Source organism: Brachyhypopomus gauderio, chromosome 5 (assembly GCF_052324685.1).
Source record: "Brachyhypopomus gauderio isolate BG-103 chromosome 5, BGAUD_0.2, whole genome shotgun sequence".
In the NCBI taxonomy this organism is placed as follows: Eukaryota; Metazoa; Chordata; class Actinopteri; order Gymnotiformes; family Hypopomidae; genus Brachyhypopomus; species Brachyhypopomus gauderio.
Window position 1 is genome coordinate 9,285,022 of NC_135215.1, and position 13,811 is coordinate 9,298,832.

The window sequence follows — 13,811 nt, forward strand, 5'->3', positions numbered from 1 at the left end:
CGCCTACTACACCCATCGATTTTTCCTGCCTGGTAGCGAATTTCAACAGTGCAGTACTATTTAGTCCTTTCAATAGTGCAGTAAGTTAATTTCTTGTTTATAATTTCTTCTTTGTTTGCAGTTGCAAAGTTTTCAACTGTGCATTAAGTTAACTAGTTGATTAAAATGTTTTAAACAGCGCCGTTTTACTGTCTGTTATTACCTATAGGGACTTGGATATTTCCGCATGATAATGATTGAGCCGTGTAGTGTATTATTATTAATAATACACTAATACGCAAAATAAAACTTGTATTTTAAAGCTCATCCTACTTTTGAAACGCTGATTTGCGCTACATTACGACGTTTCCATAAGGTAAACAAACTAGAGATACGTCTACAATACTACTTTTTAAACGCTGATTTGCGCTACATTACAACGTTTCCATAAGGTAAACAAACTAGAGATACGTCTACAATACTACTTTTTAAACGCTGATTTGCGCTACATTACGACGTTTCCACAAGGTAAACGAACTACAGAGATACGTATACAATACTAGTTTTTAAACGCTGATTTGCGCTACATTACGACGTTTCCACAAGGTAAACAAACTAAGAGATACGTCTACAAATACTACTTTTTAAACGTTGATTTGCGCTACATTACGACGTTTCCATAAGGTAAACAAACTAAGAGATACGTCTACAAATACGCGATGCCAACGGACACGGTATGAAAATTCGACAATGTAGGAAAATTCGACAGACTAGTCTATAAATACTCGCTGCCAGCTGATATGGTAGGAAAATTCGACAAAGTAGGAAAATCCGACAGAACACCGGATCTGGCCCGCGGGCCGCCAGTTGAATAACCCTGCTAAGGTTTTCCAGACAGTCGCATATCCACCCCCTCCCACACACACAAGCACAACCGTGCAGTACATCGCCACTTGGGGGTGCCCTTGCCCCACAGCAGACGAGCCCGTCTCTTCAGCCATGAGTTGGTCTCGGTTTTAGGTGGATTATGTGGTTTTATTGAAACCCGAAGAACAATCTTTGTATGAGACTCAGCTGTTTATTCATACTATTGCAGTGTTATATCTATCTTAATACAAATAATTTGTGTGGCAATCTAGGTAAAGATTGGTGTTAATGTTTGAGCTACTACTCACTGTGCTGTGTGTAATGAGTCAGGGTTACTGACCAAACAGAAGGACATTATGGATTTAGCATTATTTGCTGTTATGGTAGGACAATCCCCTGTGCAGGCGGCCCTCCCTTTAGTCTTGAGTTAAGACCTACTGCTGAGATCCTGTGAAGCAACTGCAAGCCCTTTACCTAAAGAGTTCTCCGCAGAATTAACGTGCCATTCTGTTTGTGAGTGGACACCGCAGGAAACTTTGTATGAGCTCAAACGTTGCCTCCGTTGAGCAAACACGTGTGACTGCAGGCGGGTGTTGTAGTAAAAGATGTAGAAAATGTAAAAAAACGTAGAGATCGTTAAAATTGTCATGAAGTGCACGTTTTCCAGAAAAACGGGACGTTGTGGATCGAGGTGCGTTGTCCATGCAACATGTCTCTGTTGTTCCAGGATGTGAATCTTTTATTCTAAAAAGCAGATATAATATTACATTTATAACATTAATTCCATATGGTCCTAAAGTTCAGAGTGTGTAGATCAGTTATTTTTCTTTAATATATTATCATATTTAAATTATATATAATATGATAATAAATGTATCATACATGCATATATCAATTATCATATTGGCCTATAATTATATATCATATATAAATTATCATATATAATTTCACTGTTGCTACAGCAACAATTAAAAGGGCAAACAGACATGTCGTTTATGCTTTGCCCATTATCGTGAAATCCTTGACACTGTAAACGACCTTGATATCTCTGATCACATATCTGCAGTCTCAAGAAACACAGCAGACACGCTGTAAGTCACGAGAGGACGACAGGAGATCTTTGCATGTAATTTTTTTAGACTGATGTGTAAGAGATTTTGTCCCTGGATCGAGGTTATTAAACTGCCGTTCAGAGCGTAGTACTGAACTTCACCCCCATTTTAAGACAAAAGACAGAGTCTGTTGATACTCTAAAGGCAACAGTGTCCACGCGCTCCTGGAGTTCAACCATACTTGTGACATCTTGGACGCCACTCTTCTGTCCATGTGCAGAGTTTGGCTTGACATACTACAGTAAAGATGTTTTACAGGCTGGTGTCATAATACAGGACTTTAGGATAGCAGGAGAAAGAGGTTTGGGTGATAATAATAAATACCCTCCCACATCCTAACTACCAGATATATAGGGTGGACATTTTGTGTCTGTACAGGAAGAAATAGGCTTGTAGACTAAGAGAATGATCTGGAATGAATGAATGAATGAATGAATGAATGAATGAATGAATGAATGAATGCAACATGAAGGAATCTTCCATTACAACTCTTGCTTAAGGTTTGCCTCTCGTCATCAAGTTATTTTCTTTCTTCGGTGTTTATTTTAAACATGGGCTAATGTTTTAACTGTATGCTAAGCACCCCGCCTGGTCTACTGGTCCTGAAATTCCTGAATGTCCTGAAATACCACTTTATGCTGCCAGAGACCTCAATGATCTGCTGCAAAACATCAGCACCAAACGGCTCAAGCGGTAAAGGCCCAGGCGTTCATCTTCCCTGCACCTGCTTCTAAAATCATTCATATTCTTTCTGACTCTGCATGGAACTACTGAATAGCCAGTTATTTATTTAGAGAACATTTTGGCACAACTTGCCTAGATGTTCTTACATGCAGAGAGAGAGAGAGAGAGAGAGAGAGAGAGAGAGAGAGAGAGAGGATGAGGTCATCAGAATTATAATAATGTACACAAGATTCCCAGAGAAACAGGACGTTTCGTCCTTCATTAGTCGTTCACGCAGTTTATCATACGTTCGCACACCTGTTCATTTACGAGAACATAAAAATCCTAAGATGAAATAATTTATATATGAATTAATATTTTTTTTTTCTTTATTATTTTATACTGTTATGACGAACAGTTGCGTCGCATGCGAGGTTAGTGGTTTTCTTTGTCCATTTTTTCCTTGTCGATGCCTGAGAAAAGCCCCGCGCACCCGCAGCAGTCGTTGCCCGGTTTACACAAATGGAGTTTACCAGAGCGCGGGAGCTACGAGGTCGTCTGGTGCGCACGAGAGTGCGCGCGCGTCCATACTTTGTGCGTGTGCGAATCCGTGCTTGTGTGTGTGTGTGTGTGTGTGTGTGTTTGTGTGTGTGTGTGTGTGTGTGTGTGTGTGTGTGTGTGTGTGTGTGTGTGTGTGTGTGTTCGTGTGTCCCTGAGTTCACGGGATTTTAGACACTAATGGAGATATGCATGCGTCACGCCGTTTGGCGAGAAAGCATGCTATGTGAATCATGCGCAATTCTGCGCGACTATTGGTGTCATTATAATCCATTTCGATGGTCCACTTAATGTAGTTTTCAGCCGGGATTGTGGCGAGACGGTCGAGCCGAGTTCTGAGAAATGGACTCCGTTAACGCTCCCTAATTCACTTTCTCGTCCACTGTTCCTGGATCTCTGATGGTGACGGGTCAAAGGATGCATGCCGAGCTGTCCCTCGCGCGCACTTTTTATGACTAGTTACTGGAGGGGAGTAGGAAAAAGCCGTCCTGTTGAATTATATGGTGTGTAGTGCATCTAAAGTCTGTGGAAAAATACTTGCTTTTACACATAATGTATTGTGATTTATTTGTCTCTGAGTTTTGTAGTTTGTATCATACACTTCGAAACCGTTACCAGATATGCTTTTGCAAGTCCCGCAGTATGGGATGTGCAGATTATATTGTGCTTTCGTGCCAGGTTACCGGCTGCATATGAAACCCACTGAAACAATGCGCTTTGCACCATCCGAAGCTTCTACGCTCACCAGTCCTACGATATATTGTTACGGCCAAAATAGCGGATTCAAACAGCTAGTTTCCACCAAAACTTATCACACTACAGCCTCCACAGCCACTGGAAATGTCTTAGTCCTCAAACGCTGTTTTTATTCAAACCTGCCTCTGTCTCTCAGTTTTCAGTTTAAATTAAATGAGCTTTATTGACTTGACAAAATCATATTGTATTGCAGATTGCCACTCCCTGTACTGTTACTTCCTGTGCTGACCCCCAAGTCTTGGCTCGTGAAGAGGTCCCTGTGAACCAGAGTCAGGCCTCACTTGTCTCACGTGATGTGAATTGTTGTTTGGTGCATGTAATTTAACATTCAAATGGGGGCATCAGTGCTGTACTTCCTATTAATCTTGACAAATACACGAGTCTGACCTTAGTCCTATGACTCTTGATTAGTAAACCAAACTGCATATGACCATCTAATACATCACCATGTAGTTCATTCACCTAATAAACAACATGCTAGCTTGGTGTGTGCTGTTATTGTTCTTTTAGTAAAGTTTTCACCTTTGTGCTTTGAGTTACAGTCACTACATGAATTAATGGATTGATAATATCAATATATATATATATATATATATATATATATATATATATATATATATATATATATATATATATATATATATATATATATTAGTGCTGTCAATTCCAGGTGCCGCGATTAAAAGTTCTCACCAGGATTTTGCTCAGGCTTCCTGGATTGTGTTGATTCACCAGGATTCTGCTCAAGCTTGCTAGATTTTCTAATTAGCAATCCAGGTAAAATTAGTGGAATCAACACAATCCAGGAAGCCTGAGCAAAATCCTGGTGAGGACTTTTAATCGCGGCACCTGGATTTGACAGCACTAATATATATATATATATATATATATATATATATATATATATATATATATATATATATATATATATATATATATAAATATAAAATTCATATTGTGAAATTGTGAAAAGTTTTCACCTTTGTGCTTTGAGTTACAGTCACTACATGAATTAATGGATTGACAATATCGATATATATATATATATATATATATATATATATATATATATATATATATATATATATATATATATATATATATATATATATATAATTCATATTGTGAAATTTTACTTGCATAGTGGAAGATAGAAAGTAGTGAGCTCACACTCATCCATGTGTTTACAGCTCAGTCACTGATCCAGCCTTCATTAAGAACAAAAGTTGTCTGTGCCTGCTTGTAAGCAGCTCTCTGATTGGCCACTGCTTAGCTGGGTAGCAGGATTGAGATCACTGACTGGTGTTGCCGTGCAAGGTTGGAGGAGGTTGGGTAGAGGTGCTGCTGTCCTGGGGTTATTCCCGTTGTGTTCACCACTCATGTCAAGACTTGTTATTCATGTATTTCATTTGTGGTTTCAGTGTGGAGTTTATGACTCTGCTGAGATGGGTTTCAAACTTACTCTCTAGGTGAATTTCTGATTAACAGCGCAGCACTGAGTTAGCTGTGCTGGACGTGCAGTTACATACCTGTGATACGCGTATGAGTCTGAGCAGTTTTCCCTCCTATGATTCACAGCACATAGGAGGCTGAGCAGTTTTCCTAACCCTGTGTATGAGTCTGAGCAGTTTTCCTAACCCTGTGTTTGAGTCTGAACGGTTTTCCTAACCCTGTGTATGAGTCTGAGCAGTTTTCCTAACTCTGTGTTTGAGTCTGAGCAGTTTTTCCTACCCTGCGTCCACACCTGTCTGTTCCGGATACAGCAGCTTTCATTCTTCAGAGAAAACTCTGTATGTGTTTCAGACTGGATAAAGTGACTTTGAAGATTTTATCTGCTGTAATTCTGATGTAATTTAGTTTTAATATACACAGAAGACAAGTACAAATATGGAATCATTGTGTAGTTTGCACACCTTTTACTTCAAATGGAAGACTGTCTGCTATCTGGACTCGGGGAGGACTTCACAGTTGTTGCAGTCATACCTTTCTAGCTTTAGAATTTTTCCCTCACCCACTCTTTCTTGTTTCGTGTACTTTCCTTCTTTTAAATGTGCCTCAAACAGTGATTCTCACTGCTTGGATGTCTTTAACCGATCAGTCTTCTTGCATCTGATTGGCTGGGTTAGTAGGTGGGGCTGAAGTGCCATTGGGCCTCCTCCTCCGTTGGAATAGTTGTGTTTAGGAGGTGTGTGGGTAACATGGCATGTTGCTCAGGTGACTCAGGGAGATTTGTTACTATAGAGCCAAAGTTTTCCAGTTTTATATATGGTCAGCCTACCTAAAGAGCATGTGACTACCACCACAAAAGTTCATGATACACATATATTAAAATAAAAATGGCCGTGTGTTTAAGTGGGAAACATGCTACGTGTGAATCTCCTCTTGTTTGCACAAGTTGTTGATGACCTGGTCATGCAACTCAAACACAGTAGCTCACAAAGCACATATTTATCCTCACATTCACAACGAAGCGCCAACAGACGGCTTGCCAGGCCACAGACAGGTGCCTGCTATCTGACACTTCAAAATGTTTTCATCACAATGAACTTCACTCGTTTGAGAAGAGTGATCACCCTCCTGGGAAGAGCAGCCAGGCTCCATGTGTCTACTGCCAGCCCATTGCAGCATTTATATTTGTCCCAGTTTAAAGGGCCACTGAGCCAAAGAGCACCCAACTCTCCAAGCCTGCCCTGTGTTGAGCAGTGACTTCACACACCTCTTACACCAGACTGTGTGCACTCTTCAAGTCTTCATTCACGTTGGTTACATGTGGCAGCTCTCTGTAACGAGGAGATTGCAGCTGCACTGTATACAGATTAGCATTTGCTATAGAAACCAAAGCAACACTTGGAGTACCACGTGAGCACTGGTGTATTATGTGTTAGTGTGTCACATGAGCATTGGTGTACTCCGTGTGCATTAGTGTATTATGTGAGCGTTGGTGTACCACGGGAGTATTGGTGTATGATGTGGGTGTATCATGTGAGTGTATCATGATAGTGTGTCTTTCTTGGGAACATTTTGTCTCCCACTCACAGATTCTATGCTGATACATACACCTGAGGTAGAGCCTGTGTCCATTAAAAACAATAGTTAAGTCAGCAACTAGGTTGCTAATTAATATTCATGAACCGTTCTGTACATGATATGGAGATTACCTAAATTAAACTGTAAATGTTTACCCAATGTTTTTTTTTTATTACACGTTATTTTGTAATCATAAATAAAGCTTAGATATGACTTGGCAGTCCAGAGTAATTATAAATAATCACTTGATTCAATACATCGAAAGATTACAAAGTGCTGTTGCTTATCATAACGAGGTTAGGAATATATTGATATAGTATATTCAGTATGAATATAGTTGACCTTGCTTCGCCTTTTCCGCCTTCATTGCAGTTCGTTCTGTGCGTTTTGCCAGTGCACGTGATGCAGGCGCTCAGTGAAGGAGAGTGTCGTTCAGAAAAAAATAACAATAAAGAAAGAATTATCCTACAGTTAATTTAGGCCTGCAAGGTCTAGATTCGTTTGTCACTGTTTTATGAGAAATTATTTTATATTATTATACGCATGTTATCATTTGAAAGTCCTTATTAGCAGAGGTTAAGGAGTAGAACTATTATAAAGTTAATCTGTGTAAGGGAATTCATATCTTAGCTTTTATCTACACTGCACTAGGTCTCCATACAACACATTCTGGTCTAGTTTGGTGCCGTACTGCTGCTAACTTGTTCAGGTCTTGCTAGCATCTCTCACGACACGTTTTTTTCAGATTGTAAACTTTAGGTTTACCTTAAATTAGACTATTTGGGGATGAATGACTCCCTAAACGCACGTGAATGCTTTCAAACTGGTCAGGACTGTTGGGGTAATGTCCCTAGAAGGTTCTGTCAAGATTTTCCGTGAGAAACAAAAATGCTAAAAGTGACCTGCCACTACAGCAAACAGGTTTTTCACCTTCACGACTTTGAAAGTGTGCTGGGGCCCGCCGTCAACATATTCCACATTACATTTAGGCGTTTATAGCTTCGAGCGCCAATGCGCTGTACGTGTTCTGCGCTCCCCCGGTGCGGAATTTACGTGGTGCGCAAAGCCAACCTCCTCGCGGAAGCTGGGCTCTCGCCCCCAGTCTGCACCCCAGTCCTTTCACTGCCTCCCTCGCCTGCAGACAGCAGCTCCAAGTATCGTGCTCACAGCAGAAAACTTACTTTTAAACGACCAAGGACACAACCAAATTAAAAACTCCAACAACTGTACGTACTAGAGATCTTCATTTATCTTCATTTTATCCCTCTCGCTCTCTCTCTCTCTTGTGCTTCTATAGACTTTTGGTTTAACTAGGTTTGACATTTAAAATGTTAGGTACGTAAAGCATTTTGAAAGGCTCTACGTATTAATTATGCTCTTCAAAAGCATCGCATGTCGTACGCCCAAGGAGTTAACTTTGATTTGTTCCACACACTATAAATTGCAATATAGGTTGGACTTTTTTCGACGCTGTGCACTCACGCTGCTTACATTTCCGAGCTGTACACATAAAACGAAATTGATGTGGTACAGGAACCGGCCATCTTCCTAGTTTATTGTGCTTTGTGCAGCTGCAGGGTAGCGCGCGCGACGTGTCCTGCACTTGAGCGCGCGTGAACGCGGTGGTACGCGTAAACCTGAACTTGACTTAACCTGAAATCGACTTTAACTGGACACAAAACGGGCCTTAAAGGGGGAAAACCCCAACAAAGCAGTTGAGCACAAGATGTCGGCAGTTTTGACAAGACACCGCTAGTGTAGCCTCCACGTTGTCAAGGGCATAATAAGGGCGGTTGCATTACTGTAGGTGTCGGCCTCAGCGTAGATGCTGCCCCGGGTCATGTGAGGCGGGATCTAAATGCACATGTACATTATTTTACATAATGAATCAAGAAAGCTGCGAGATATGTGCCTTTTGAAATGTCTTTGACACTCTCTGCGCCGTTTAAGAAAAGAGTAATGACCTAATTGGCGTTTATGAAACTATGAAGACAATAGCGATACGTTCTTGCACGTTGTGCTTTCTTTCACAGTTGGGTTTCCGCTTCTAAAGTACCTCCCCGTCCCCATAAGTGAAAATTGCGTGTATTTAAGCATTTTAAGTCGCAGTGTTGAGGGAATCACCACTTAACTAAGAAATACTTCCTAAGTTTATTTCATAGACGTACAGCGGGGTGGTTTAACCCGGACGGAGTCGCCAGGGGGCGCTGAGAGGGCGTGGCCACGTGACTGGCAGATTCCTCTCACCTGTGCCTTGTTCCGTCACAGCCTAAATCTCCATTTATATCGCAGTAGGGGTTTGTAGGCTAGAATTCAGCTGCACAGCTACTGTGGAGAGGTGTTGTGTGTGCTTCTTCTGGTCTTTTTCCCCTTTCTTCTTTTTTTTTGTGTTGATTCTTCTGGTCTCCCTGGTAAGAGGAAATCAATCCTGTTGAGGTGTGAGATGTTTCCTGTTGTCCTCTCTCCTGTTGTTTTTGTCACTGAGCTAATGATGTACCTGTGTAAATGGAAAGTGGAGGTCAAAGCACTGTGGTTATTTTGTTGACTTGTTAATAAATTTGGTTAAACTTCTGGCCCTCTGTGTACTGGGTCTTGGGAGGCTTCTGTCAGCCAGTTACTGTGTAATCTAATGTATGAGGCAGTTTTTTCTTTCTGTAATTCAAAGTGATTCTGTTGCTTTCTCATTTAATATTTTAAATGTCCTGGTTTAGTTTTGAGTGCAAACTTTTAAAAATGACTTTTGCTGTGCATTGTGAAAGTGGCACTGAGCAGTGTGCAAATGTGAATGTAACCGTTGAAGGGAAGAACACTATTTTAAATGGATTGTCTTCAGCCGTTTAACAAAAACAAGGCACTGTTTATTTTTAAATGACTGCAGTCAGGTGGGTGTATCCACTAAATATGGGAGGAGCTCATGCAGTTTTTTGCCTTCTCTCAGGTGATTGGGGCAACCAGTGTGGTTTTTATTTTATTAATGAAGCAGCCTTAAATAATTATTCTCTCAACAGATCATGGCTTCAGTTTTGGAGAAACTAATCAGCCCTGTGGCCTGTGGAGCCCCTCAGCCGCCCACCAACAAGGTGACTGTGGTGGGAGTTGGGCAGGTGGGCATGGCTTGTGCCGTCAGCATCCTGCTCAGGGTAAGAACTGAATCACTTCCTGTTGCACTGAACTATGAACACTTTTGAATTTTTGGTTTAAGTGACATGCTGCTTAATTCAGATGTCTGTTCTCTTTCTAGGATCTGTGTGATGAGCTCTCCCTGGTCGACGTACTCGAGGACAAGCTGAAGGGTGAGATGATGGACCTGCAGCATGGTAGCCTGTTCCTCAAGACCCAAAAGATCACCGCTGACAAAGGTGAGAAACCGACTGGCATTTGATGGTCTCTCGGTGGTTGTTGAAGATTTGAGATGTTTCACTTGACCTCCACCTGAAAAGCTGCATGTGTGTTTGTCAGACTACTCTGTCACTGCGAACTCCCGCATCGTGGTGGTGACGGCGGGCGTTCGTCAGCAGGAGGGTGAGAGCAGGCTCAACCTGGTGCAGAGGAACGTCAACATCTTCAAGCACATCATCCCTCAGCTGGTGAAGCACAGCCCCAACTGCATCCTTGTCGTTGTGTCCAACCCGGGTGAGGAGACGTCTGCGCCCCGCACGGCCTGCGTGCGACCCATGGGCGTGGCTACCTGCCGTTTAGAGATCCGGCGTTCTGACGTGTGCTCGGGTTTTTAATCGTCCCTTCTCCTCGTTCTCTGCAGTGGACATCCTGACCTACGTGACGTGGAAACTGAGCGGTCTGCCCAAGCACCGCGTGATTGGCAGCGGCACCAACCTGGACTCGGCCCGTTTCCGTTACATCATGGCCGAGAAGCTTGGCCTCCACGCCAGCAGCTTCAATGGCTTCGTCCTGGGCGAACACGGAGACTCTAGCGGTGAGGCTCCACCTGTCCCGGTGCAGTGTGCGGCCGCTCAAAAACGCTTGGTGGCGGTGGGTGGAGCAGAACCTTGTGGGGGATCCCTAGTTTGTGCCCTTCTCTGACCCTAATGTGCCCCCCACCCCCCTTATGGTGGACCATATCGGCTGGCTTGTGGCTCACCAGACTCCCCATGAAACTTCAGTAGGATTAAATGGCGCTCTGGAGAAGCGATAAATTCTTTGAATGTGCCATTCAGCCACAACATCCTGATGTCTGTGTGCTTGGACTTCTGTGGCACTAATGGTTGTTTTCATGCTTTTTGTGCAGTGCCTGTCTGGAGTGGTGTTAATGTGGCAGGGGTCAGTCTGCAGAAGCTCAACCCTGCAATCGGCACAGACAAGGACAGCGAGAACTGGAAGGAAGCACACAAGTTGGTGGTGGACAGGTACCCCCCCCCCCCCCCAATCCCACAATGAACATCTTCCTGAGCTTTAGCTATGATGCAGTGTTGACTGGAGTTCTGCACATGGAAGAGGAGTGTCTGGTCTGTGTGTAAAAGTCCACCTTCTGCATTGGGCAGATGGGGTGACCAGTATTTTACCTGAAACTGAATTGACTGTTGCACCATTTCACCAAGGACATGAGGCTTGTTTCCTGTACTGGTACGTTAAAGGTCTTCTCTCGTCACAGTGCCTACGAAGTCATCAGGCTGAAGGGCTACACTAACTGGGCTATTGGCCTCAGCGTGGCAGATCTCACCGAGAGCCTGGTGAAGAACCTGAGTAGAGTCCATCCAGTCTCCACCATGGTGAAGGTGAGGGGGTGGGGAGAAATACCTGCTAGAGCGTCTCCATCTGCTCAGAGCTGGCTGTTGTCCAGGGTCGTGTCCCCCTGCCAGGCACTTCCAGTGGAGTTTTTGCACCGCTGCTTGACTACATGCTAGTCTTGAAGTGGAGGACAAACTTAACTTTGCCTTTGGCTTATTCTAGTGACTTTTTTTTTTTTTTTTTTTTTTTTTTTTAATCGACTAGCTACTATTGGTGAGTGGGTTGCCAGGTGACCAGTGCAGCATGTTGCTGTGGAAGGGTGCAGGCTGTGTATGGCCCCACCCCCTTCCTTTTTTGGGGGGCTACATGTTCATTTGGAGGTGAACACAACTCTCTAGCAGTGAGTCACGAGCACATCCTGCCCTCAGAATGGCACACTAGCTTCCCAGAGCACTTGCTCACGTACTGTAACATTTATTTACGTACCTTAAGTATTTCTCTAGTTCTAGGCAGTCTACTCTGGACAAAGCTACTGTATCTAAATTTAGACCTGATGTCACCCTTCTGTAGATCTTGCAGTGATGTGTTTGATATATAGAAGCTTCTTTTCAAGCTGTGACCTCTTTTTGGATGACCTGATGCAGTTGGGGGGGGGGGGGGGTATTGAGTAACTGCAGGTGTAGATGTTCTGATGGCTGTGTCTGACCGCAGGGGATGTACGGTATCGCGGACGAAGTGTACCTGAGCCTGCCCTGTGTGCTGAACAGCAGCGGAGTGGGCAATGTGATCAACATGACCCTGACTGACCAGGAGGTGGCACAGCTGAAGAATAGTGCAGACACACTCTGGAGCATTCAGAAGGACCTCAAAGACCTGTAACTGCTCTCTGCTGTAACCACAACACTGACATGCACACCCACCTGCCATCTGTACATAAACATAAGGTGTATAGGTGTATAGTCCTCTTTGGACTTGTTAATTTCCACTGGAACTGAATCTAGGTGTGGTAAGGGATCTGCATCTGCCATAGTGTGAATGGTATTTTCATTTACAGTAGTACAGCAATAGGACCTACAAGCAATGTTTCCTTCTGAAAAGGGATAACTGTCAACCAATGCCAAATAAAAACGTTAAACATTTAACCAAATGTCCCCGTGTAAGTTCTTCACTTGCAGAAGCTCGTCAGTTGAATCCGAATTGTTTTTGTCGCCCTCTTGTGGTTCAAAAAGTACATGAACACTTGCTAATATGTTTTTATCCGTCTACCTAAGAATTTGCATCGGTCACAATACAAAAGTTTACTATTCACAAATTACATACACGACATACCGTAAATCACAAACGTTTGTTAATTAAATACGCTACAATATTCCAAAACATACGCAATGACACATTTTAACAGGCAATGGTGGCATGGCATGATCATCCACTGTTCACGACCTAAGGGGGCAAAAACCATAAATCCAAAAAGACTTGCGTTAAAGATGAACCTTCATGATCGCTCCTCCAGTTCTCTCGCCAAAAGTAGTATCGGTAGCAGCTTGGTGGTTCTTGACCCGTCACGGTCCGGTTTTAAGCGCCGGTCTCTCTTTCCAAACCTCAGTCCAAATGGGTTGTAGTTAAACTTGCTGCGTGTTAAGCGGGGCTTGCAGGAGATCTGAGACTCCGCGTCTTTTTCCCTCAGAAAGAAGCAAAGACTCGAGTCTTCTGAGAAGTCGAGATCGTGAACGTCCCTCTGTTCCATTATAGGATATCCACTCAGTCCACGCCGTGTAAACCCTAGAATAAAAACACACCCTTGATGTAGACATAGTAACTAACAAACGAGTAATCTTGGTGTGAGACGTTTACCTGGATCTCCGGTGTGTTCGGGAGGCCCCGGGTCTGTAGAGAGTACTCGCGTGGATCTGTATTGAGCCGTCAGTGCCGTCATGAAAATGATCAACGCCTGGACTTTCATATTCCTGGATACTGAAGCCTAACCGTACGAAGCTGCTTTTTTGTACGACTGTAAATGACTGATATGCGAGCTTCGGTGAATATATATATCCGTAGTCTTGAGACAGCCCTCGCCGAGAGGTGGGGGGCATTTTGACGACTGGCACGTGTGTGACACTAGACAGCAGTTTTCTTTTTTTTACTTTCGGCGCACATAGCACGCAA

The 13,811-nt window shown here is 43.1% G+C and overlaps 2 protein-coding genes across 2 annotated transcripts; one reads left to right on the top strand and one right to left on the bottom strand.

Annotated features, from left to right (window-relative positions):
- The first annotated feature begins 9,973 nt into the window (after positions 1-9,973).
- Positions 9,974-12,795, top strand: ldhba (lactate dehydrogenase Ba). The gene is made up of 7 exons (XM_077005425.1): positions 9,974-10,102; positions 10,204-10,321; positions 10,422-10,595; positions 10,723-10,896; positions 11,209-11,326; positions 11,572-11,695; positions 12,360-12,795. The coding sequence occupies exons 1-7, from the start codon at positions 9,974-9,976 to the stop codon at positions 12,525-12,527; spliced, it is 1,005 nt and encodes a 334-aa protein (XP_076861540.1). The 3' UTR covers positions 12,528-12,795.
- kiss2 (kisspeptin 2) lies at positions 11,875-13,752 on the bottom strand. Its single transcript, XM_077005426.1, has 2 exons — positions 13,500-13,752; positions 11,875-13,427 (listed from the first exon to the last, which is right to left on the bottom strand). Exons 1-2 carry the CDS (start codon positions 13,606-13,608, stop codon positions 13,141-13,143), a joined length of 396 nt encoding a protein of 131 aa, XP_076861541.1. The 5' UTR covers positions 13,609-13,752; the 3' UTR covers positions 11,875-13,140.
- Between the last annotated feature and the right edge of the window lie 59 nt (positions 13,753-13,811).